The sequence below is a fragment of the Manis pentadactyla genome, chromosome 19 (genome assembly GCF_030020395.1).
Source record: "Manis pentadactyla isolate mManPen7 chromosome 19, mManPen7.hap1, whole genome shotgun sequence".
In the NCBI taxonomy this organism is placed as follows: Eukaryota; Metazoa; Chordata; class Mammalia; order Pholidota; family Manidae; genus Manis; species Manis pentadactyla.
In genome coordinates, this window is record NC_080037.1 from 9,175,632 (window position 1) to 9,203,261 (window position 27,630).

Genomic DNA, 27,630 nt, shown 5'->3' on the forward strand with positions numbered 1-27,630 from the left:
ATCTTTGTAAATGGAGACATATGCCATGTTAATGGATTGGAAAAGTCAATCTATATTAATTTGTATAAATTAACTTACAGATTCAAGGCAATTCCAATTATTAAAAATCCAATCATGTTTTTTTTGAGAGGATGGGAGTAGGAATCGACAAATTATTTTTAAGTGCATAGAAAAGTACAAAGAACCAAACATTTTTGAAGAAAAACAGTGTATGACTTAAACTATTAGATAATTAAACTTCTATAAAGCAACAATAATTAGAACAGAACAACTGGAACAGAAAAGAGTTTCCAGAATCAGACCCACATGATTTTTTGGTTTTATGACAAAAGTGAAATTGCACTGTACTGTGGAAAGAATGGATTTTCAATAAATATTAGGACTGGGTAAATTGGGTATCTATAAAGGGATATAAACCTTTACTTACACACAAAATTAGTTCCAATCTCTCTCTCTTGTTCTCTATGCATATATATATATAAGATTCTAGAAAACAACTTAGGAGAATATCTTCCTGACCTTGGAGTAGATAAAATTTCTTAGAAGGGACAGAACCATAAAGGAAAAGATTGATAAATTGGACTATATCTAAGTTAGAATGTGGTGGTTCATCAAAAGGCACTATCAAAGAGTGAAAATATTGACGGAAGATATTTGCTATATATGTATCTCTGAAAAAGGATCCATACCCGGGGTTTGAGAGATCCACAAAATAGAATGACAAAGACAGAAAACCAACAGAAAAACAGGGAAGTATTTGAACAGACATTTCACGTAAAAAAGATTATTTAAATACCGATTAAAATAGGAAAACATGTTCAAATGCATGATTCATCAGGGACATGAAAATTAAAACCACATTGAGAATAATCCAAGGAGAATGGCTAAAATTTACAAAACTGTAATATCAATATCAGTAAGAATTTTAGAGCAGTGAAGCCCCTCACACCCCGGTTGGTAGGGTGTGAATTAGCACAACAACCACTCTGGAAAATAATTTAGCAGAACCTTCTAAACTGAAAATAGGCAAACTACATGAGCCAGGAATTCTACTCCCAGGTACATACCCCACAGAAATGCATGCACACCAAAAAATATTCATAGCAGTGCTATTTGTATTAGCTCCAAAAGCACATAAATACTCTTTGTTCCTATTGAGGTCTTCCTGCTGAGCTGAGGTGGATTAATCTCTATTTACCCTTATGTGCTTTGTCTTGTCAGTAGGTAGGATGTAGCATGGCACATGTCAGGTAATAAGCATTTGCAGGTGTGAAATAAAATATGGCCTTAAGAAGACCAAGGTATGGGCCAAGAAAACAGGGTAGGAAAAATTATTGGAAAGGAAGAAATGCTATTCCTCACGGCAGCTGATGTCTTGGGGGATCTTTGTTGACCAATATGACAGGATGAAACTTGACTTTAAAGAAGCAATTAAAGCAACACATTTACATCATGATTTTTAAAAAATTAAACAGTATAGAAAGACATAAAATATATGTCTCCTTACCATCCATAGATACTCAAAGGTAACTACTTTTTTAGGTCCACTTTCTAGGAAAAAAAAGTATAGCAGTTTATATACATACGTGTGTGTGTGTGTGTGTGTGTGTGTGTGTATTATATATTCTGTTTTTTATCTTCACATTAACCAGGGTCGTCTTGCCTTCTGTGTGCAGGGTTACCTCAGTCTTAATGACCACATTGCATGTCGTTGTGTAGATGTATTAGAATATTCTTCAACAGTCCCATATTCATGATCTTTTCTGTTGCTTCCTGCATTTTGGCAGTTATGAATGATGCTACAATAAACATTATTTTAGAACTATCTTCACGTATTTTCCTTAAGGTGATTTCCCAGCAATAAAAATGTGGGGTCAAGAGCATGTGCTTTTTTTAAACCCTTACATGTATTTTTTTCATTGTGATCATAGGGCAGGAAACTTTGATTAGTAGTCAAAGATGAAGACTTCCACTTCCGGTTTTCTAATTCACTACTGCATCCTGCTCTTTGAAAACGCAATTTCTCAGACGTGTTCCTTGGGACTAGTATGACAATATACTCCTCTCAGATCTAAACCAAAATACTATTCCTGAGAAAACTTCTCTTTCAGTCTCAGCCCTGGGAAGGAGGTCTTCATGCTGCCGTGGGTATCACTGCTGGTCCTGGGTGAGTAGAATGGCTCAACAAGGGTCCTGGGTGGGGTAGGGACAACCTTTCTCCCCCCAATGGCCATGACCCTTTGTCTGGGGCTCAGCCCCTGCTCAGAAATCCTTCCCTGCTTGAGGATACTGTGTTCTCAGGATTTACTACACAGCTCATGGGTTCCTCCCCTGAGGCTGAAGGAATGGTCAGAGCTGAAATAAATCTTCAACCTTACAGGGCAGGAAATCACAATGACCGCAAGGGTTAAGGGTCTATTCATTTTTTTCTATAATAAATATTACTTCATGAAGTTCAGAAAATATATTATGTTTGCTTGTTCATACTGCTTTACTTTACTTTGTGCAAAGGAGATGTATTTATTTCTTGTACAGTAAGCCTGGGTGCGGGAGGGTAACGTTTCTAACATGAAACATGTCTCTTGCTTCTGCTCACAAATGCAAAACCACAGCAGTGATTGGTAGATAAAGAACACAAGGAGGGGGAAGAGAGAACAGGGACGCGGAGGGGGAACTGAGCCAGACAAGGGAAAAACCTACTTCTATCCCTTAGGTTTTCTGATATATAACTGGCAAATAAAAATTGTGTGTTTATACAAGGTGATATTTTGACAGACACATATTACAAAATAGTTATCACAATCAAACTAATTAACATTTCTATTACATCTCATAGTTATCTTTTGTGTGAGAGTGTGGTAAGAATATTCAGGATCTACTGTCTTTGCAAATTTCAAGTAGACATTACTATTAACTATAGTCACCATGCTATACATTAGATCTGCTGTACATTCATCTTATAACTGAAAGTTTGTTTCATTTGACCAACATCTCCCCCGGCTCCCCGACCCCACCCCACACACATCACCTGGAAAATGCCATTTCTGTTTCTGTGAGTTTAAGTGTTTTAGATTCCACATATAACTGAGATCATGCAGTATTTGCTTGTCTTTGTCTGGCTTATTTCACTTAGCATTATGTCCTCTGGATTCACCTATGTTGTCATAATGGCAGGCTTTCCTTTTTCACTTAAGGCTAAATGATATTCCATTGCATATATGTAGCACATTTTCTTGATCAATTCATCAGTTGATAGACACTTAGATTGTTCTCCTATCTTAGATTGTTTTACATGTCTTGCATATATGTAGCACATTTTCTTTATCAATTCATCCGTTGATAGACACTTAGACTGTGAATGTTGCTGAATGAACACGGGAATATAGATATCTCGCTGAGATACCGATTTCATTTCCTTTGGATATGTACGCAAAGGAAGTGGGATTGCTGGGTCATATGATATTTTATTTTTTAATTTTTAAAGGAAACTCCATATTATTTTACACAGTGGCTGTACCATTTTACTTTCCCACCAACAGTATATAAGGGTTCCCTTTTCTCTGCATCCCAGCCAACACTTCTCATTTCTTGTCTTTTTGGTAATAGCCATTCTAACGTGTGAGGTGGTATCTTGTGGTTTTGATTTGCATTTCCTGATGATTAGTGATGTTGAGCATCTTTTCATGTACTTGTTGGCCAGTTGTATGTCTTCTATCAGGTCCTTACCTGTTTTTTAATGAAGTTATTTGTTTTCTTGCTGTTGATTTGTTAGACTCCCTTATACATGTTAGATATTTTAACCCCTTAGTGGATAGATAGTCTGCAAATATTTCCTCCCATTTCATAACTTACTTCTTCATGCTATTGTTTCCCTTGCTGTACAAAAGCTTTTTCCTTGGGTGTAAGTCCATTTGTCTGGGTTGCTTTGGTGGCCTCTGCTTTTGGGACCATATCAAAACAAAGAGCAAAAAATCATGTCCCAGACCAGTGCCAAGAAGCTTCCTCGCTATGTTTTCCTCTAGTAGTTTTACAGTTTCAGGTCTTATATTTAAGTCATTAATATATTTTGAGTTGATTTTTTTATATAGTGAGATGAAAAGATCTAATTTTCTTTTTCTTCATGTAGATATTGTTTTCCCAGCCCATTTCCTTTTCCCATTGTGTGTTCTTGGTACCCTTTTTGAAGACCAGCCAACTGTAATTATGTCTACTTATTTCTGGACTCTCTGTTCTGTTCCATTTTTCTATATGTCCGTTTTTATGCCAGGTTTGATTATTATAGTTTTGTAATAGAGTTTGAAGTCAGGAAGATGATGTGTCTAGTTTTGTTCTTGCTCAGTATTGCTATGGCTTTTTGAGTATTTTGTAGCTCTATATGAATTTGGGATTTCTTTTCTATTTCTGTGAAAAATGCTAATGCAATTTTGATAGAGCTTGTATTAAACCTGTAGATTGCTTCATATAATATGGACATTTTAAAATATATTAATTCTTCCAACTATGAACACATATAGTTTCCATTTATTTGTGTCTTCTTCAATTTCTTTGAATAATGTTTTGTAGTTTCCAATCTAGAGATCATTCACTTCCTTGGTTAAATTTACTACTAAATATCTTATTATTTTTGATGCTCTCATAATTGGGACTGTTTTCCTAATTCCTTTATCAAACAGTTCATTGTTAGTGTACAGAAATGCAACTAATTTTTGCATATTGATTGTGTATCCTGCAACTTTACTGAATTTATTAGTGCTAACAGTGTTTTGGTGGAGTCTTTATGGTTTTTTTGTATATAAGATCATATCATCTGTAAACAGAGATAATTTTACTTCTTCTTTTCTGACTTGAATGCCTTTGATATATTTTTCTTGCCTAATTACTCTAGCTAGGACTTCCATGCTACGTTGAATAGATGTAGCTAGAGTGAGCATTTTTTCCCTGTTCCTGGTCTTAGAGGAAAAGCTTTGAGCTTTTCACCATTGAGTACAATGTTAGCTGTAGGTTTGTCATATATGGCCTTTACTATGTTGAGATAATTTCCTTCTATGCCTAATTTGTTAAGATTTTCATCATGAAAGTGTGTTGAATTTTGTCAAATTTTTCAATGCCTCTGTTAAAACGATGATGATTTTTATCCTTCATCTGTTTAAGTGATGTATCACATTTATTGACTTGCATATGTTGGGTCATCCTTTCATCCTAGGAATAAATGCCACATGATCCTTTCAATATACCATTAAAGGCAGTTTGGTAGTATTTTATTTTAGGGTTAGTGGCCTGCAATTTTGTTTTCCTGCAGTATACTTGTTTGGCTAACTTTGCACAGTGTGTTTGTGAGTGTTCTTCTTCATTTTTGTGGAAGAGTTTGAGAAGGGGTGGAGTAAGTCCTTTAAATGTTTGGTAGAATTCACAAGTAAAGTCAACTGGTTCTAGCATTTTCTTTGTTATTCAGTTTTCTGGTGTATAATATTAATAATAGTCTCTTCGACTGTTTCCACTTCTGTGATTATCAGTTGTAATGTCTCCTCTTTAATTTCCGATTTTGAGCCTGCTCTCTTTTTTTCTTAGTCTAGCTAAAGATTTGTCAATTTAGTTTATCTTTTAAAAAATCAGCTTTTAGTTTTGTTGATCTTTCTACTGCTTTTTATTCTCTATTTGATTTATTTCTACTCTAATTTTTATTATTCCCTTTCTCCTATTAATCTTGGTCTTCTTTTCCTAAATCTTTGAGGTATAAAGTTAGGTTTGAAAATTTTCTTTTTTCTTAATGTAGACATTTATCACTATTAACTTCTCTCTTAGAATTGCTTTTGCTATGTCGCATAAGTTTTAGTATTGTGTTTCCATTTTCATTTCTCTCAATGTATTTTCTGATTTTCCTTTTGATTTCTTCTTTGACCCACTGATTGTTCAGGAGTGTGCTGCTTAATTTTCATTTATTTGTAAATATTCTAGTTTTCATCCTGTTATTAATTCCTAGTTTCATATCATTGGATCAGAAAATACACTTGACATAATTTCAATCTTCTCAAATTTGTTAAGACTTGTTTTGTGACCTAACATATGATCTACCCTGGAGAACAGTCCATATTCACTTAAGAAGAATGTGTATTGTGCAACTATAGGTTAAAATATTCTATATATGTTCATTTGGTGGATATACTAGAAATATATACTACTTGGTCTATAGTATTGTTCAAGTATGCTATTTCCCTATTGATTTTCTGCAAATGATCTACCAATTGTTGAAAGTGGAATATTGAAGTCCCCTACTATTAGTGTATTATCTATATCTCATTTCAGTTCTGTTAATATTTGTTTTCTATATTTAGTTGCTGTCATATGGAATGCATATATATTATGGCTGTTGTATCCTCTTGAATTGTTCCCTTTATCATTATATAATAACTTTCTTTTCTCTTACTACAGCTTTTGACTTAAAATCTTTTTATTTTCACAAAAGTAGAGTCCTCCCTGCTCTCTTTTAGTTACCATTTACATGGAATATCTTTTTCAACCCCTTCATTTTTAGCCTAAATGTGTCCTTAAAGTGAATCTCTTATAAGCAGCATGTAATTGATATTTTTAATCCATTGAACCACTCTATGCTTTTTATTAGAAAATTTAATCCTTTTATATGAAAAGTAGCTATTGATAGACTTATTGTTGCCATTTTGTTCATTGTTTTCTTTTTTTATTAAAGTATCATGACACACAATCTTATGTTGGTTTCAACATACAACATAGTAGTTTAACAGTTACCTATATTATTAAATCCTCACCCCCTCTAGTGTGGTTACTATCTGTCAACTTAGTAAGATATTACAGATCACTGACTACATTCTTCATGCTGTGCTACTGTCCCCATGACCAACTTGTATTGTGTTATGAATTATTGTGCCCCTTTATCCCCTTCACCCTCCCCCTCAACTCTCTCCAACTCCTCCCCCTTGGTAACCACAAGTCACTTCTCAGTGCCTATGAGTCTTCTACTACTTTGTTCCTCCTGTTTTGCTTTTTTTTATATTCCATAAATAAGTGAAATCATATGGTATTTGTCTTTCTATGCCTGGTTTATTTCACAGAGCAGAACCCCCTCCAGATCCATTTACATTGTTGCAAATGGGAGGATTTCTTTTCTTTTTATAGCTGAATAATATTCCACTGTGTATATGTACCATCTCTTCATTATCCATTCATCTACTGATGAACACTTAGGTCATTTCCATACCTTGGCTACTGCAAATTGTGCAGCAATAAACATAGGGATGCATATATCTTTTTGAATCATGGATTTTGTTTTCTTTGGGTAAATTCCTAGGAGTGAGATTACTGGGTCAAATGGTATTTCTATTTTTCATTTTTTGAGAAACCTCCATATTGCTTTCCACAGAGGTTGCACCACATTACATTCCCACCAGCAGTGGAGGAGGGTTCCCATTTCTCTGCATCCTCGCCAGCATTAGTTATTTTTTGTCTTTTGGATAGTGGACATCCTAACTGGAGTGAAAGGATATCTCATTGTGGTTTTAATTTGCATTTCCTGGGTGATAAGTGATATGGAGCATCTTATCATGTGCCTCTTGGCCATTTGTATTTCCTCTTTGGAGAAGTGGCTGTTCAGGTCCTCTACCCATTTTTTAATTGGGTTCTTTGTTTTTTGGGTGTTGAGTCATATAAGTTCTTTATATATTTTGGATGTTAACCCTTTATCTTATGAGTCATTTACAAATGTATTCTCCCTTACTGTGGAATGCCTTTTTGTTCTGCTGATGGTATCGTTTGCTGTACAGAAGCTTTTCATCTTGATGTAGTCCCACTTGTTCATATTTTATTTTGTTTCCTTTGCCCAAGGCGATGTGTCCAGGAAAAAATTTCTCATGCTTATATTAAAGAGATGTTTGCCTGTGTTTTCGTCTAAAAGTTTTATAGTTTCATGACTTACATTCAGGTCTTTGATTCATTCCAAGTTTACTTTTGTGTATGGAGTTAGACAATAATCCAGTTTCATTCTCTTACATGTAGCTGTCCAGTTTTGCCAACACCAGTTGTTGTTTCCCCATTGTATATCCATGGTTCCTTTATCATATAGTAATTGATCATATATGCATAGGTTTATATCTGGTCTCTCTATTCTGTTCCATTGATCTATGGGTCTGTTCTGTGCCAGTACCAAATTATTTTGATTATCATAGCTTTGTAGCAGAGCTTGAAGTCAGGAATCATAATCCCCATAGCTTTGTTCTTTCTCAGGATTGCTTTGGCTATTCGGGGTCTTCTGTGGTTCCATATGAATTTTAGAACTATTTATTCTAGTTCATTGAGGAATGCTATTGGTATTTTGATAGGGATTGCATTGAATCTGTAGATTGCTTTGAGCAGGATGGCCATTTTGACAATATTAATTCTTCCTATCCATGAGCACAGGATGTATTTCCATTTACTGGTGCCTTCACTAATTTCTTTCATCAGGGTCATAGTTTTCAGAGTAAAGGTTTTTCACCTCCTTGGTTAGGTTTATTCCTAGGTATTTTATTCTTTTTGATGCAGTTGTAAATGGAGTTGTTTTCTTGGTTTCTCTTTCTGCTACTTTGTTGTTAGTATATAGGAATGCAACAGATTTCTGTATATTAACTTTGTATCCTGCAATTTTGCTGAATTCAGTTATTAGTTCTAATAGATTTTTGGTGGAGTCTTTAGGGTTTTCTGTGTATAATATGTCATCTGCAAATAGTGACAGCTTAATTTCTTCCTTACCAATTTGGGTGCATTTTATCTCTTTGTGTTGTCTGCCATGGCTAACACCTCCAGTACTATGTTGAATACAAGTAGTGAGAATGGAGATCCTTGCCTTATTCCTAATCTTAGAGGAAAGGCTTTCAGCTTTTTGCTATTAAGAATGATGTTGGCCATGGGTTTTTCATATATGGCCTTTATTGTGTTGAGGTACATACCCCCATACCCATTTTGTTAAGAGTTTGTAACACGAATGGATGTTGAATTTTGTCAAATGCTTTTTCAGCTTCTATTGAGATGACCATGTGGTTTTTATTCTTTTTTTGTTGTTAATGTGATGTATGACATTGACTGATTTATGGATATTATACCATCCTTGCATCCCTAGAATAATTCCCACTTGGGTCATGATGGATGATCTTTCTGATATGTTTTTCAATTTGGTTTGCTAATATTTTGTTGAGGATTTTTGCATTTATGGTCATCAGGGATATTGGTCTATAATTTTCATTTTTTGTGGTGTCTTTGACTTGTTTTGGTATTAGATCACTTCTTCTAGGTTGTCCAATTTATTGGCATATAATTTTTCATAGTAGAAAGAAAGAAAGAAAGAAAGAAAGAAAGAAAAAAAAAGAATGAAAGAAAGGAAGGAAGGAAGAAAGAAAGAAAGAGAAAGAAAAGAAAAGAAAGAGAGAGAGAGAGAGAAAGAGAGAGGAAGAAAGGAAGGAAGGAAGAATAACAAACAAAAGCTGGGGGAGTTAACCACCACTAGACCTGCCTTACAAGAAAAGCTAAAAGGAGTTTTTCAACTTGAAATGAAAGGACACTAAATAGCAACATGAAAATACATGAAAGTATAAAACTCAATGGTAATGGTAAGCATATAATCAAATTCAGAATACTTTAATACTGTATCTTAGTCCATTCAGTCTGCTATGTCAAAAATACTATAGTAGGCAGTCTATAAACAATAGTTTCTCACAGTTCTGGAGGCTGAAAAGTTCAGTATCAAGCCACCAGTAGATTTACCTCTGGTGAAGGCCTTTGTCATCATAGAGAGCCATCTTCTCACTGTAACCTCACATGGCACAGGGGTGAGAGAGCTCTCTCTGGTCTATTTCATAAGGGCACTAATCTCATTCATGAGGGCTTTGACCTCCATCATCTCCAAAAGGCCCATCTCCTAAAACCATCACCTTATGGATCAGACTTTTAACAAATGAATTTGGGGGGGTACACATTCAGACCATAGCATACTGTATGGTGGTATGCAAATTACTTTTAATTCCAGTATAAAAGTTTTAGAAGACAAAAATATGAAAAATGGCCATAACTAAAATAATTTGTTAATATATACATAGTATAAAAAATATGTAAATTGTGACATGTACATATCTACAAAATGTGGGAGGGGAGTAAAAGTGTAGAGATTTTATATGTGATTGAAATAAATTTATTAGCTTAAATTGGCTGTTATAACTATAAGATGTTTTATATAAGCCTCATGATAATCACAAAGGGAAAAACTATAGTAAGTACACAAAAGATAAAAAAGAGAGTGATCAAAGCAAACTATTATAAAAAAATCATCAAATCACAAAGGAAGACAATAGGAGAGGAAAAAAGGAATGATAAGATAGTCATAAAACAATGAACAAGAGATTCTTGGAGAAAAAAGATAGTGGAGTAGGAAAGCAAGGCAGAAACCTCCTCCCAAAAATATATAAAACATGAAAATACAGCAAATACAGCTAAACCTGAAAAAGACCCAAAGATTGAAGAACAGACAACCTACATCTGGGGAAGAAGAGACCTCACAGAAAAGGGAAAAGTATAAAATCCCTGACCAAGTGGAACCCAAGCCCTCCCCCAACCCCAGCCCACAGGTGGGAGAAAGAGGAATGGAGCAGAGAGGGAGTAGGAGCTCAGGATCCCTGAACACCTGGCCCTGGAGGTCTGCTCCAGGAGCACGAGCCCACATTGTATGGGGTTCTGGTCATTAGCAGGACTGGACACCAAGGACAGGTGGAACACTCAGCGAGGCCGAGATCCCAGCCATTTGTGGAGAACAGTCATGCTTCACCAGTCCCCCTGAGACAAAAGCAAAGCAGGCAGTTTGAAAGACTTCCCAGCAGCAGGAGGGGTGTCAGAGGGGCAAGTGTTGGATGGAACTCTTCTCAGGAGAAAGAGTAGGTGGACGATATCTCCCCAGCCCTCCCTTGGGCCAACAGGTCGGGAACTCTCAGGAGCCCCAAACACTACATCACCCTCGCTGGCAATGCAGCCCCAAAGTTCCTCTCTGCACATACTGCTGGCAGACAATCCACTTGGCCCAGCAGCAGCATCAGACTTTGCTGCCTGGCAGGTGGAAGGAGATTCTCCCAACTTTCCATGCTCCATTTCAGCCCAACTGGGGAGGTATCTGCAAGGAGCCAGCACCAAGAGCTCCTTACTCCCCATGGGTGTCCAAGCCCAGTGCTGCACATTGGGCCTGCGCAGAGCTGCACATCAGTCCCCTCACCCCATTAATCCTGCAGCTCTGTCATTGCTGCAGGCCAGGTGGAGGGTGGTCCTACCCACAGTCATCACAGAAGAGGCTTCTGTGCTGATCACAAAAGTGTGACTGAAGCAAACTGTTGGCCCAGACTTAGAACACTACAGAAGACAGACAAAAGGTGGCCCTGCTCACTGCATACCAACAGCTGGTGCTCCTGCACTGGAGAGTAAGAGTCTTGAGTGTCTGGGCACCAAAGGACGCCTCCTTCATAAAACTACTACTCCATAGGCCAGGAAGCATAGCAGAACCATCTAATACAAAGGAAGAAACACAGAAACCCTGAAAAAATGAGGAGACAGATGAGTATGTTCCAAACAAAACCACAAGACAAGACACCAGAAAGAGGGCTAAATAAAATGGAGATCACCAATCTTCTTGATAAAGATTTCAAAGTAAATGTCATGAACATGTTCACAGATCTACAGAAAAATATTCGAGATCTCAGGGAGGGCTTCAACAAAGAGATAGAAGACCTGAAAAAAAGTCACTAAGAGCTGAAGAATACAGTATCTGAAATGAAACATACAATGAAGGGATTTAAGAGTGGATTATTGCAGGTAGAAGAAACTGTCAATGAAATGGAAACTAGGGAACAGGAATGCAATGAAGCTGAAGAACAGAGAGAAAAAAGGATCTCTAGGGATGAAAGAATAATAAGAGAGCTGTGTAACCATTCCAAATGGAGAACAATATTCACATAATAGGGGTACCAGAAGGAGAAAAGAGAGACAAAGGGATAGAAAGACTCTTTGCGGAAATAGTTGTTGAAAACATCCCCAATCTGGGGAAGGAAAAAGACACTCAGGACATGGAAGCACAGAGAGCCCCTAACAAAGGGAACCCCAGGAAGATAATACCAAGACATATAATAATTAAAATGACAAAGATCAAGGATAAGGAGAAATTATTGAAAGCAGCCAGAGAGACAAAAGATTCCTTATAAAGGAAATCCCATTAGGCTATCAGCAGACTTCTCAGCAGAAACTTTATAGGCCAGAAGGGAGTGGCATGATATACTTAATGTAATGAAACAGAAGGACCTCCAACCAAGAATCCTTTATCCCACAAGATTATCATTTAAATTTGAAGCAGGGATTAAACAATTTTTGGATAAACAAAAGTTGAAGGAATTCACCACCACTAAGCCATCCCTGCAGGATATATTAAAAGGACTGTTGTAGATGGAAATGTTCCTAAGGCCAAATAGCTTTCATCAGTGAAAATAAACCCACTGTAAAGGTAGTAGACCAATTAATTACCAATTATCCTGCTGCTTGTGGGTGGAGTGTTCTGTAGATATCTGCTAAATCTATCTGATCTAATGTATTGTTCAGTGCCTTTGTTTCCTTACTTATTTTCTGTCTGGTTGATTTGTCTATTGATGTGAGTGGTATTTTTCTCAAGTGTACATGGAATGTTTCCCAGAATAGATCACATACTAGGACACAAAAAGAGCCTCAATAAATTTAAAAAGATTGAAATTGTACCAAGCATCTTCTCAGACCACAGTGGTATGAAGCTAAAAATAAATTACATAAAGAGAACAAAAAAGCCTACAAACAAATTGAGGCTAAACAATATGCTTCTAAATAATCAATGGATCAACGACCAAATTAAAATGGAAATCAAGCAATACATGGAAACAAGTGAAAACAGAAACTCAACAGCCCAAAATCTGTGGGATGTAGTGAAGGCAGTTCTAAGAGGAAATTACATAGCAGAACAGGCCTATCTAAAGAAACAAGAACAATCCCAAATAAACTGTCAAGTATAATATTTTTTTTGGTTAGCAGGATTTCTTTTCTTTTCTTTTCTTCTCTTTTCTTTTCCTTCTTTCTTTCTTCCTTTCTTCCTTCCTTCCTTCCTTTCTTTCTTCCTTTCTTCCTTCCTTCCTTCCTTCTTTTCTTTCTTTTTCTTTCAAATATATCATCTTACTCTCTCCTAATCTGCACTCTTTCTGAAGAAATCCACTGTCAGTCTTAGGGAGGTTCCTTTGCATGAGACTGCTTAATGAGTCATTTTTCTCTTACTAATTTCAAAATTCTCTTTGTCTTACACTTTTGAAAATTTTCATTATAATTTGTCTTGGCTTAAACTCTCTGATCTTCTGACTATCTGGGGTTCTTTGGGGATCATGGATCTGCATGTGTATTTCCCTCCCCAAATTTGGGGAGTTTCCTGTCATTACTTCTTTAAAATAATCTTCCCTTATTATCTGCTTCTTCTGAGACTTCACTAATATGTACATTGGTTCATTTAATGGTGTCTTATAAGTCACTTAGGCTTTCTTTACTCTTTTTCATTCTTTTCTTGTTTCTGTTCCTCTGGATAATTTCAAATGACCTGTTTTTGAGTGTGCTGATTCTTTTTCCTGCATGATCAATTATGCTATTGAAGGTTCCTATTGAATTTTTTTTCAGTTCAATCATTGTATTCTTTAGCTCCAAGATTTCTGCTTTTTATTTCTTTTATTTCTTCATTAAACTCCTCATGTATCTATATTTTTCCTGATTTCATTTAGGTGTCTATGTTCTTTTATAGCTCACTGAGCTTTTTTAAGACTATTATTTTTCATTCTTTTCAAGTTCATGGATCTCCATTTCTTTAGGGTCAGTTATTGGGTTTTATTGGTGTACATTGACAATGTCATGTTTGCCTAACTATTCACTACCTGTGTATCTTTGTATTGGTGTCTGTATTTAGAAGAATAGACACCTCTTCCAATATTTACAGACTAGTTTGTGGGGGGACACAGGCTGGAGACAAGCTATTCCCCCACCTTGCTCATGTCTCTCCTGGCCCATGACATTGTAGTCGTGCCTGTGGGTGGTTTATGTCTCTACCAATTCATCATACAAACTGGTTGGTTTTTGCCAAAGTTGAAAATACTAGAATGAAATATATTTATTTGTTTGTTTAACAGGTTTTTCAGTAACATTAATACATAGTACTGCATTAGGTGCTGGGAATGATGGGAAACCATGGAAGTCAGCATTTCTGTGTTCTGGAAGCTCATGATATAAAAGGGCCTCCAACAAAATCAATGTACAAGAAATATCTATGTAGCAAGATTCTAGCTAAATAATTACCCAGGCAAAGTTACCAATGATGATGCAAGCAAAAAACAAACTGTATGCCAGGTAGCTGGTAATGACTTCATGAAACAGATGGAGAGTAGGAGGTGGAGAGGGGATGGATGGCATAGGGCACAATGCAAGGGAAAAGGAACCCACAGTTGGAAGCTGCATGAAACACTCCAGAAATATGAAGCACATCCCAGTGTGGCACCAACACAGAGGGGCAGGATAGGGTAATGGGCAGTGCTTTGGGGTCAAACAGGGTAGGATCCAACAGATGGGCTCAAAACTCCATTCTGATACCTACTAGCTACTTAATCACTTACTGGTCTATAAAATGGGACTACTCATAGAACTTACCTCATAGGGATATTGACAAAATTATGTTAACTAATACATGCGAATGTCTGCCACATAAAATACACTCAGAAGAATACTGACTACATTTAAAACAAAACAAAATCCATGTTGACCATGTTATTTAGGAAATGGCAAATAATCCATTGTTCTCTATAAAACATACAGATTTGGATCACTCCCCCATCAGCCCCATGTAAAGAAGGATGATGACTCACCCACTGCTTGGTTTCTGTTGTCTTGTCCGGCCCCTGGCATATGGGGCAGCACTTGAGACATTTCTGTTGAATGATGAACCAAATCTGTCCCTTATATGAAATGTCTAATCAACTTATAAACTTGTCAATTTTGCCTCTTCTGTCTTCCCACTATCCATTTATTGTATCCTCCTATTTACTCTGCTTACTGACATAATTCTTTAATTAACTCATTACTCAATAAATAAATATTCAATAAATCTTAATGGAATATCTCTTATGTGACAGGCAGTGTTATAGGTCCTGGGGGACAGATCATGAACATGAAAAGTCCCTGCTCTCACAGATCTTCTATCTAGCGAAGGGAAAGTAAACAAAGTAAACAAGCAAATAATTAAGATAATTTTGGATAAACAGTCTAAAGAAAATTAAACATCATTATCTCTTGTCCTGACTTCTAACCAGGACTCTCTGCTTCATATCTGGTCTCATTAAAGTCTGCCCACTGCCCAAATGCTCCACCTGAATTAAAAATTCTAATCTTGTCCTGCTCCTAGTTGAAACCTTTCCATGGTTTCCCATTGCCTTCATAATAAAATTATAGCTGCTTACCACCCATGACTTGGGCCCTACACATCACGAATCTGATTTCTGCCACACTTGCAACCTTCCATAATGCCTCTCAACTCCTGAATACCAATGCTATTTCTCCACTTCTGTGTCCTTTCCACCTAGATTTCCCTCCCCATCATCTCTTACCACACAAAACACCTTTGCCTGGCTGACTCCTATGTTCTCATTTACAATATTCTCAAGCATCACTCCCTCAGGTAGATTTCATGTTCTACCCACCCTCTACACCACACACTCACACCCTATACCTGGAATGGCTGGCCCTTCTGCCCTCAAGAAACCCCATGTGTATTTCTGTTTCTGCATTTATACCCTGTATTATAATTATTTTGTTTCATATTTCTATTTCCCCTACCAACCAACTTCTTGCTAGTAAATAATCACTTTTTATTCATGTTATAAGCCCAAGCCTGATGACTAGTATATATAGACATTTGACAAATGACTATTAAATTTTTAAAAATAATTTTTAATGAAAGAAATAATAAGTGGATGGGAAAAAAATAAAACAGGCTTTTGAAAAGCCAAAGAATCCCACTCTGTGCTCATCTCTGCCTCTTTATTTTTTTTGCAGCTCCTATCAGTGGACAACTTGGTAAGTTCTTTCTTTTGTTCTCCACTGTCTCTCAGTAAGAGTGTGTCCCTAATAAGTATGAAACATTTGCTTTGACTCTCTGAAGATCTCTGATATCTCCTGTTCTTCTTGCTGAGGCCAGCAAGGCCCAAGGGCCAGAACAGCTACACTGTCACTCTCTGCTCCTCCCTGAAGAAATGTGCAAACAACTCCAGACCTTTGCTAGGCCCAGCACTTACTCCTATTGCAAATGGATCCCAGCTAGCCAGTCAGGACATCAACTCCTTGGCAGATATGGAGGACTTGGGATAGGGTGTTCTCCAATCAGCAAGCCAGGAAAAATCTTCTGAAAACATCACCCTGTGGAAATACCCACAGGAATATTGAATTTTCTACCATGTTAGGAGTAAAATTGTCCAGGAAATGTGTGAAGAGCAGAACATCAAAGAACTGCACCTTTAAAAGGAAGAAAAGCATGAACAGGGGAGATTAGGGGGAAGATAAATTATCTGTGTCATTTTCTTAGTTCTGCGTCTCATTGCCTTTCTGTGGGTCAGAGAGTGTCTTAGATATTTGAGGGCCCGTAAAGAGCAAGACTGCTCTACAGCCTCTCTCCTTGTCCAGAATCAGCTCTCCCAGGGTTTCATTCTTATCTAGGTCACAAACTGCAGCAAATGACTTGGATTCAGCAAATGACTTGTCCATTCCTTGTTCTGCCACAATGGGATTTGTGTTGGAGTTTCCTTTTTCTCCTTTGAATCATCTATAAAATAAAGGTGTGAGACAAGTTCATCTCTAAAGCCTTTCTCAATACCAAAACCTTAAGATAACATGATTTATCATTCTATGGAAAGCACAAAACTATGATTTTAACAACTCCTGGGGAAGTTCTTATGAGTTATGAGCATGGTGAGGTGGCCGGGACAGGGGATGACTTTAGCCAAGATCCAGTTCCGTAACAGGCCACCTAACCATTTTTTCCCATGGAGAGTGGAAGTGAATCCTGCTGGTATTGCCTTCTTAAAATCGTTTTGCTCATTGCCATCCCCCGAGCAATCACCGTCCCCTGGGTAAGATGAGTGCTCGGGCTCACACGCAGCCTTGAGCAACCAGGGCTTCCCTAAGGGTTCTCCCGGGCCACATTTTCTAGTCTGTCCCATGCAAACCACTGTAGGGGGGACTACCAGCATCTCCACCTCAGACTCCTTTTCTCTTTCTTCCTCAGAAGCTACCCCCAAATCCGTGATTTCTCTCCGTCCTCCATGGACTGTGGTCTTCAAGGGAGAGAAAGTGACTCTGACTTGCAATGGATTTCACTTACGCACATCACAGAAAACAACATGGCACAGAGAGCACCATGGGAGAAAAGAATTACATGAAACCCTAGGAAACACACTCGAGGTTCAAGAACCTGGAGAATACAGATGCCAAGTCCAGGGCTCACTCCTAAGTAGCCGCGTGGCCTTGCTCTTTTCTCAAGGTGAGAAAAAGGTGAAAGAAATTTAAAATACTTTAGAAATCATACAGTTATCGAGAACCTACACTCTATTTATTGAATCAAAATCTATAGAGCTGGGATTCAGGCATTTGTATTTTTTATGAGTTCCTCAGGTAAAAGGAAACTTGAGAAATGATTTATGTGAATGTTTTCTGAATCTATGAATCTTTTAAGCTGATAAAATCTACTTGGAATAACAATGAAAAGAAGGGCGCATTAAGGGGATCAAACAAGTTGCTGAGTGTGTGTCTCCCGCAGCCCTCCTGATCCTGGGGGCTCCGTTTGCTGTGTTTGAAGGGGACCCTGTAGTTCTGCAATGCCGAGTGAAGAGAGAGGCAGCACTGGAAACTTTACATCTGCACAAGAATGGTAAACCAATGTATACCTCTGGAAAGATCCCGGACGTGTACATTCCACACGCAAGTCTGAAGGACAATGGTGCATATCACTGTACCGGAGTTAAAAAAGATGATAGCCCTGTTTCTTCAAACACAGTCAAAATCCAAGTGCAAGGTAAAGCCTACATTATTTGTGAAGTGAGTTAATCCAAAGGAAGGTCCCCAAGATGGTAGAGGAAGGAAAAGGTGGATTGGAATGCCATTGAACCTCAGGGAGCGTTCCTGCAAGGCTCAGAGAAAGTACAACTGTGCTTTGGGCTGCAGGATGTTAGAAATCAAAACTAGCGTCCCTTTCTCTGCCTGCTTGTGTATGCTCCACTTGCTGATGCTGAGGATAAACTGTGTTTTTCTCCCGAGCAGGTCCAAGCCTTAATGCTCTGGGGATTGTTTTCATCTTTCTCTCTAGAGCTGTTTCCCCAGCCTGTGCTGAAAGCCAGCCCCTCCTGGCCCACCGAAGGAGGTCCTCTGACCCTGACCTGTCAGACCCAGCTTGCTCCACAGAGGTCAGATGTCCAGCTCTGGTTCCGCTTCTTCAGAGATGGCCAGACCCTGGGGTCAAGGTGGAGCAACTCCCCAGAATTCCAGATCACTGCCGTGTGGAGCAGAGACTCTAGGTCTTATTGGTGCCAGGCAAAGAGAGTGACTTCTAGAGCCGGGAAAACGAGCCAGGAACTCCAGATAAATGTGAAGAGTAAGTGTCGGTGGGTTCTAAGATTTGCTGGGACTGGGGCTAGAAAGAACCAGGCAAAGCTGCAGATCAGGAATTGATTCTTCTGTCAACCAACCAAAGTCCAGCCACTCCTAGTTCTGGTCCTCTTACTGCTACCCCACAAATTTGCCCTTTTACCTGCTTCCTGCCTTTTCCTCGAGTCATCTGTGCTAGTCAGCTCAGGCCGCCCTAACGAACTACCACCTATTGGGTGGCTTGAACAACAGAAATTTATTTTCTCACAGTCTTGGAGGATGGAAGTGAAAGATCAAAGTGCCAGTAGGACTGGTGTCTGGTGACGGCTCTCCTCCGGGCTCTCAGTGGAGACCTTCTCACTGCGTGCTCACATGGTCTTGCCTCTGTGATTTTAGAAAGAAAGATCTCTGGGGTCTATTCCTCTTCTTCCAAGACACCAGTCTTATCAGATTATGTTCTCATCCTATAACTTCATTTAATCTTAATTGTCTCCTTAAAGATCTTATCTCCAAAAACAATCATGTTGGGGGCTAGGGCTTCAACATACACATTTTCGGCAAGGACACAATTCAGTCCATAACACCAAATTCATACTCCCATCGGCTCCCAGAGCTTTGAATAAGTGTCTGTCTCTTGTGGGCCTCATTGTTTGACCAGCCCAGCTACCATCACACCCCTGAATGTATTCACAGTGCCTCACTTTCTCTCTTTCTCCTGTTCCCCAGCTTCTGCAGAACTCAAAACTTTTCTCTCTTTCTTTTTTTGTTCTTTGGATACCCAGATGTTTGAGTCCCTAATCAGTCTATTATTCTCAGTAGCTCCCAAATCATTGTTCTTTCCCAGAGCTACAGAATTACCTGTTGTCCCAATTAACAATTAATTATTGACAATAGCCAACAGGCAAATCCATATAGGATACAGAGGCAGGTAGCAACACCATAGCCATCCAAAGGTGTATGTGGGGGTGAGGAGAAGCCCGGGTCATGTCATGCCCTTCGTCAGTACCTGCTGCTGTCTTGGCCTTGACTGCAGTTGTGGTGGGAGAAACGAAATGCCTCTGTGGACTCCTGTGCCAGCCCCTCTGTTCCAGCCCTCGTGTAAGGAGACAATGTGATTGAGCACTGCACCAGGAGTCAGGAGACACACCCTGGTCCTGGCTAGCCCTGGGAAGAGCCTGCTAAGCGGACCCAAGCTGGTCTCCAGGGCTCTTCCTGACACAAATAGAGGGTCAGGTTGGACACAGGGAGCGTGTAGGAACACAGGAGAGAGTCCTGGAAGAGTATGTGCCTCTGGAAGGGAAGGGGCGGAGGACAGAGCTCGGAGGCCAACCCCAGTAAAAGGGAAAATGTAGAGCAGGGATGGACAAGAGACTCAGAGTGACTTGGGTGGGTAGGGAAACAGCACCTCCATGCCCATAGGCAGAAGAGGGAACAAGGTAAGGGCGCGGGTCTGGCGGGGGCAAGATAAGGACTTCTTCCCTGAGGGTGTCATTTCCACTGGAAAACTGTGTGAGGTCCAGGAGATGAGACAGGAGGGAGAGGGGCCAGACGTCTAACAGGAAGAGAAAAGACTGGAGACGCCCAGCCAGCAGGACGGGAGAGAGCTTGTGAGAGCCGCCAGAGGCCGCTGGGTGCCCCGAAGGCTGGCGCGGTTGAGACTGGGCATTTCACTGGCGACTGACGGGGACCTACAGGAAGCGGCAGAAGCAGTTGTTGATTGTTGCTTTCTCTCCCTCAGTCCCCGTGTCTCAGCCCGTCCTCACCCTCAGCCCTCCTGGGGCCCAGGCTGCTGAGGGAGAAGTGGTGACCCTTCACTGTAAAGTCCCGAGAGGTTCGTTCCCGATCACTTATCAGCTGTACCATGAAGGAGTACCTCTCAAGAAGGAAGAAGGCTCTGCACAGAGAGCAATGCCCTTCAGGCTCCCTCTGACCGCAGAGCGTTCTGGGCACTACTTCTGCTCAGCGGACAACGGCTTTGGCCCCCGGTGCAGTGAGGCGGTCGGCCTCTCAGTCATCGGTGAGTCAGTCCTGGATTCTGGCCGGTCGCTCATGCCTGACCCGATCCCTCTCACACTTACCTGCACCTACAGCCCAGTTTCCAATCGGCCTAATGCCCCTCTCGGCTCCATTCTCATGGACCAGCCCTCTGGGCGGGGGTGCGGGAAGGGTGTCTCAGTTCTCATCCAGACTGCCTTTCACCAAATGAATGTATTTTCTCAAATTATCTTCTTACACCCTCTGTGTTCAGTCCCCAAGCCAATTTTTAAAAATTTGATGCATAGAAGCATCTCCTATTTCCCTACAAGCACAGTCAAATAGACAAATAGTGGGCAAGTCCTTAATTTCTCCAAAAAGTTCCCAAGGAGTTGCTTTGCCAGTTGGTTTCAAGGGGGCTGGAGGTGAAGGGGTGGAAGGAAATGGCTTCCTGGGAACAAGCTCCTTGGTCTTCTGGGGTTTCCCTGATCCCTTGTCTCAATCCATTAAAATAAGTGTCATTGAATTGTATTATGTTTCTAACATTTTTGTTGAAGTATGACATACATTTAGCAAAGTATGCAAACCAGAGCTCCTGGTTACCCATGTAACCATCCAAAAAGTATCATTTTAGGGACACAATTGCCTCTATTTACACTCGGATCTTTCTTTAGAAGAGAGGGAAAGTCCAGTGTTCCCTCCAGAGAAGCAGAAGTATGATAGAAACATCTAGAGTCCAGTTTATCAGATCATTTTGACGTCACAAGAAAACATAGACCCCACGTATCCCCCCATTGGTGAGGGTTTGCTGTTCAGACATCCAGGGAGCAAAAAAAAAAAAAAAAACAGGAAAGACAGAATATACAGATCCAGAGAAGAACTGAGAAGTCTCTCAGAGTACAATTTACTTCTCAAAAATGGTTTATGTTGACACCTCATGAGCTACGAGTTCCACTGCTCTCTGCCCACTGACTGTTCCAGGCTCACTGACTGTTCCAGGCCCACTGACTGTTCCAGGCTCACTGACTGTTCCAGGCCCACTGACTGTTCCAGGCCCACTGACTGACTGTTCCAGGCTCACTGACTGTTCCAGGCCCACTGACTGTTCCAGGCCCACTGACTGACTGTTCCAGGCCCACTGACTGTTCCAGGCTCACTGACTGACTGTTCCAGGCTCACTGACTGTTCCAGGCTCACTGACTGTTCCAGGCCCACTGACTGACTGTTCCAGGCCCACTGACTGTTCCAGGCCCACTGACTGACTGTTCCAGGCCCACTGACTGACTGTTCCAGGCCCACCGACTGTTCCAGGCTCACTGACTGTTCCAGGCCCACTGACTGACTGTTCCAGGCTCACTGACTGTTCCAGGCTCACTGACTGTTCCAGGCCCACTGACTGACTGTTCCAGGCCCACTGACTGTTCCAGGCCCACTGACTGACTGTTCCAGGCTCACTCACTGTTCCAGGCTCACTGACTATTCCAGGCCCACTGACTGTTCCAGGCCCACTGACTGTTCCAGGCTCACTGACTGTTCCAGGCCCACTGACTGTTCCAGGCTCACTGACTGTTCCAGGCCCACTGACTGTTCCAGGCCCACTGACTGACTGTTCCAGGCCCACTGACTGTTCCAGGCCCACTGACTGTTCCAGGCCCACTGACTGACTGTTCCAGGCCCACCGACTGTCCTTTGTGTCCTCCTGCCCCGACCGCACGTGCTGATCCCAAGCGCTCTCTACAATCCTTCCTCTGCCTCCCGACCTCCCTCTTCTCAAAGCTTCTGCTGACCCCAGCACCACCTGCCCTGGGCTCCTGAATGCGACCCCTCGCTCTGTCTTTCAGCTTCTGCCCCAGCCGCCGATGCTACATGGCTCACTAGCAAAGCAGTGGTTTTAACGAGCCTAACTAGTCTAACTAACAGCCTAGTCTCTAAGCCACCTCCTAGGCCACTGGCAAGTCTACACACGTCTATGCCTTGGCTTTTCTTAAACCAACTGCCCACCTCTAACTCAACAAATTATGGACTAGATAGCAGGGTCACATGAGATAACATGACACATAATGAACTATGTTTAAGGAAATACCTTTTTGGGGGAACTATGTGCACCTCAGGGACTCTGAGGTTTCCTAGAACGAGCCAGTGTACATAGAAAACACCTTGCTTGGGTTGTCTGATGTAAGAGTCGGTCGGAAAACCTGAATTCCAGATCTGGCTATGAAAATAGCTAGTTCATTACTTGGCAAAGCATTTCAGCTTTCTTTGTCTTACTGTTTTCACGTTATATTGAAAGTTAGAAGGTAATACTTAGGGTCCCTTCTAGCCCAGACTTGCTAAGGGGAAAAATCGGCTTTTGTATAGTATATTGTGACCCCATGCTTGTGTATTTTTGTATGTGTGTTCATTTATGTGTTGATATGAGTGTTCTGATAACAGAAAAGATAAGAAAGTGTCATTGAACACTCAAGAGAAGTAATTACTGAAAAATGTAAGTGAAAGAGACGGAAAGATACTAGTGTGAATTCACTCTCTTTTGCTCTCAGTCCCAGTGTCCCGCCCCGTCCTCACCCTCAGGGCTCCTGGGGCCCAGGCTGTGGTGGGGGACGTGCTGGAGCTCCGCTGTGAGGCCCAGAGAGGCTCTCCCCCGATCCTGTACCGGTTTTATCACGAGGATGTCGCCCTGGGGAGCAGCTCAGCCCCCTCTGGAGGAGGAGCGTCCATCAACCTCTCTCTGACAGCAGAACATTCTGGAAACTATTCCTGTGAGGCTGACAATGCCCTGCGAACCCAGCGCAGTAACACAGTGTCACTCAGTGTCACAGGTAAGTGGAACCTTCCAACTCTTCAGCACAACCAGGGACAGACCATCTCCCCAACTTCCCCAGTAGCTGAGGTCAGAGGTTCCACAGGGCCTCTGGCTGTGCGACATCGTAGCAGGCCTGCCGCTTACACACCTTCCATCTGGGTGTCCTGGGTTCAGCGTTTTCAGGAACTTGAACCTGCCCTTTGCTTGCTGCCTTTCCTGTAGCAACATTGCAGCCATCATGACCAAAATACCCCTATCATAGGGATAAAGGCTTTCAAAACACAAACTGCATCCTGGTCAACAATGACCAACAGGAAAGGAAATCATAAAGTTCACATGTCACCTCAGAAGATATTTAGTTGGGGTTTCCTCTGTCACTCAATAAAAAGGCCAACAGGTCCCTGTCCCAGAGCAGCTCAGGTCCCCACCCGGAACTCTTGCTAAATGACACCTCGACATCATTCTCCTGACCCTCCATGTCCTTATTCCATTCAGCTATAGCACCCTCTTCCGCCTGGCCCTGCCGTGGGCTCACTTCCTAGGCTTGCCCACTTTCGGTGCAGGCTTCAGTCATAGTCCTCCTCTCCCCCTGACATCCTGTCATCATTCTATGCATTTAATACCCACATGGCTGACCCACTCACCACCATGGCTGTCACCCTTTCCACATCGGCCACCCACTCCCACATACACACACACACACTCCAAAGATCTAACCACAACCTCCTGTCCTTCCATGTGCTTCTTCATTTCCCCAACCACTGTTGTTCTCAGACCCCAACAGAACCCCCAGTTCCACACCTCTACTCCCTCCCAGGCAATGACACCCTTGACCGCCACCATCACACTGTTTGTCGCTGTATCCATCCAGGAACTCACTCCTCCTCTTTCTCAGGCATAGAGGAGAGGACTCTGCTCCCATGAAAGGTGAAAATCTCCGCCTAATCTCCACATTCCATCTTTTCTTGCCTTCTCAGAAGGTTGGGACAACTGGCTGCACCTCTCTCTTCAGTGTCTCCTTCTCTATAGGAGCCTTCCCAATTATATTGAACATGCTGGTTATCCCCCATGCCTAAGAAAAACCCTCATTTGCTCCCACTTATGCCTCTAACCATAAGTTATTATGGTTATTATGCTTTATTACGGCCAAACTTCCAAAAGGAGTCAGCTGCTCAAGTTATCTCCATTTCCTCATTACCCACTAGGTTATGATCCATTGGTTTTTCTTCTGATCTTTCTACCAGAGTAGTTCTCACAAAGGTCACCAATGAACTCCATGACTTTAAATCCAATGGCCATTTTCCAATCCTCATCTTATCTGACCTCTCAGAAATAGCCCATATATTTTACCTTTTCTTCCCTCTTGAAACCCTCCCTTCCTTAGCTTCAGGGACTGCACCCTCTCCTGCTCTCCTCTGTCCCCCTACTTCTCAGTCTCCTTTACTCTTTCCTCCTTTTATACACAAGCTTAGCATTGGTGTGTTCCAGAGCTTTGTGCTGCATGCACCCTCTTGTCTTATTTTTATTCTTTCTCTGGATGAGCCTAGGATGTCATCTGTAAATGATCCCCAAACTTCTGTTCCCAAAGGAAACCTCTCACCTGAGCACCTGCACATTCCACACCCCTACTCAGTTATCTTAAAAGCTCATGAGCCTGAACTTCTCTAAAACTGAACTCACGGTATTTGTCCCAGACCTGTTCCTCTCCCCAGTGTCACTACCTCCATGACAGACGCATCCATTCATCCAGGTATACAAGGCAAAAACTCAGGAGTTGTCCTTGACATTTCTCCCCCTTGCTCTTCATAGCCAATTAATCATTAAGTCCTGTTGACTTTACTTCCTGAAAACTTCTTGGATCTTTTCTATCTCTCCTACCACTGTCCTAGTCAAATTTCAATGCCTGCAATTACACCTCTCCACTCCACTGCTGTCCCACTGATCAGAATGGTTTTTTAAAATGACCAGTTGATCCTCTCAAGCCCCCGTATACATGGGGCTCTATGAAGAAGGATCAAAATCCTTACAGTGGCTTAAGACACCCTGCCTAGCTCTCTGGACTCCTATGTCATGAAATTTTTCAGATGCTTCTCTTAACGTTGCTATCACTTTTTTTCAATAACTCAAAAGTTCCAACCTTCTTCCCAACTAAGTGTTTTTGCACACACTGTTTTCCTGTCTGGTGCTTTCCTGACTTCCTTCTTCACCTGGTTAATTCTGAATGTCACTGTGAGGAAACATGCCCTGACTAACCCTTACCAGATCAGGCCCCAGTATTATAAATTTCATGGCACCTTATTCTTTGCTTTATATCAATTACCAATGCTTTGATTCTTATGTAATCACTGGCTATTATATCTTCCAGACTGTAGGCTTCATGAGAGCAGGGATTGTGCCTTTCTATCGAATCCACAACATAATAGTGTGGTTTCTGGGACTTAGTAATTGCTCAATTAATGTTTGCCAAATGAACAAATATCAAAATGAGCAAATTAATTAATCAATGCTCATTCTCTTACAGTCCCATTTCTGATGTAGCCAGGCTCACTTACAACCCCAGCTATGTAAGCAACAGGACAGTCCTGTTCCTTTTTCTTTTGAACTGATTGATCTTTCTCCCCCTATTGTCTTTTGACTTCTTAGATACTTAGGTTTCAATTTAATCTTTGTTTTCAAGTCCCCCAAACACCATTGAGATTATAGTAGTCTGAACTATATTCAGCACTAGACAAATGTTACTGTTTCTTCAGATCTGGAGAAATTACAGCTGAGTTCTAAGTGATGTCACAAGGTTATTACACATTGAGAAAAATAATTTCTTGTTTGAGATGTCTTTCCTACAGAGGAGTATATTTAAACTGTACAAACTGATGGTTAACTCATTTTCCTCCCTCAGTCCCAGTGTCCCGCCCCGTCCTCACCCTCGGGGCTCCCGGGGCCCAGGCTGCGGTGGGGGACGTGGTGGAGCTCCGCTGTGAGGCCCACAGAGGCTCTCCCCCGATCCTGTATCGGTTTTATCACGAGGATGTCGCCCTGGAGAGCAGCTCAGCCCCATTGGGACGAGGAGTGTCCATTAACCTCTCTCTGACGGCAGAACATTCTGGAAACTACTCCTGTGAGGCTGACAATGTCCTGGGGGCCCAGCGCAGTGAAGTTGTGACATTCTGTGTCATAGGTGAGTGGGTCCACAAGCCGCATAATGAAGGACTGACCACCTTCCCTCCCCAGCAGATGAAATGGAGCCCCGGCACTCTGGGCCCCCTGGGAAGTCTGGGCTCTTTCCTGTGGTTACAGTTGTTTAAACTGGACCTTCCCAGCAGCACCATTCAAGCAGTCTTCTTGATGTGATCAAAACTCCTCACTAAAATGCAAATGCTTTTTACAACATAGACTCTATGCCAATCTGCACTTATGATACACAAGGGAAGTTAAAGAATTCTGAGTATGCATTTCTGTGCTCCAAAAATGGCTTAACCATCGCTTGTCTAAGTTTCCTCTCATGGATTCCCAACAAGCCTCCCCACTCTTGGGCTTCTTTCATCGCTAGGGATAGACACATGGCCCACATTTGCATATTAAAAATTATTTTAAATTAAAAATCTGTTTTTTATTTTCATAAAAAGAATCTATATTAACATTAGCTGTGTGCATAGCTTTTCAGGAGATAAAACCAGTACAAGTTAGTTACAAAGTGATTCTGAAAGCAATGGGGTCACAGGGGACCAGCACAGAGAAGGTCAGAGCAGGATGACATGAAATGGAAATGGCCATCCGTCCATCAAACTCCTTCATTCTCTAAGCTGTCCTCTGACCTCTTTAAGGGTAATATCCAAAAGAAAACTGCTTCTTATGACCTCTGAATATGTTTTGTGATGGTCCGCTGCAGGCCAAACCTCAAAAGCCCTGTTTAGAGACCTCTAAGGTAAAGGAAAAGTATGCTAAGGTCTGTTGAGATGAATGTTCTGGTTTAGGCTCTGAAGATAACTAGCTGTATGGTCTTGGACAAGCATATTTTCCTATACTGACCTCAATTTCCTCACTCCTCAAGTGGGAAAATCAGGGCATATGGACATCACGGTCATCCACCACCCTAGAATTCTATGATTTCAGTGCACAGGGAATAAGGAGTATTTCAGGCGCAA

At 41.1% G+C, this 27,630-nt stretch overlaps 1 protein-coding gene across 4 annotated transcripts in view; it reads left to right on the plus strand.

The window, feature by feature from the left end:
- Positions 1–1,987: 1,987 nt before the first annotated feature.
- FCRL5 (Fc receptor like 5) overlaps positions 1,988–27,630 on the plus strand; it is a 32,994-nt gene continuing 7,351 nt past the window's right edge. The window contains exons 1-8 of one of the 4 annotated variants that reach the window (XM_036922624.2): positions 1,988–2,167; positions 16,132–16,152; positions 17,360–17,611; positions 17,888–18,142; positions 18,434–18,718; positions 20,450–20,728; positions 23,226–23,504; positions 26,385–26,663. In XM_036922624.2, the coding sequence (XP_036778519.2) occupies positions 2,137–2,167; positions 16,132–16,152; positions 17,360–17,611; positions 17,888–18,142; positions 18,434–18,718; positions 20,450–20,728; positions 23,226–23,504; positions 26,385–26,663 (1,681 nt within the window). In that variant the 5' untranslated portion in view covers positions 1,988–2,136. Of the gene's footprint in view, positions 2,168–16,131; positions 16,153–17,356; positions 17,612–17,887; positions 18,143–18,433; positions 18,719–20,449; positions 20,729–23,225; positions 23,505–26,384; positions 26,664–27,630 lie in introns of all 4 variants that reach the window. The other 3 variants (XM_036922623.2, XM_057495181.1, XM_036922625.2) reach the window with 3 other exon arrangements.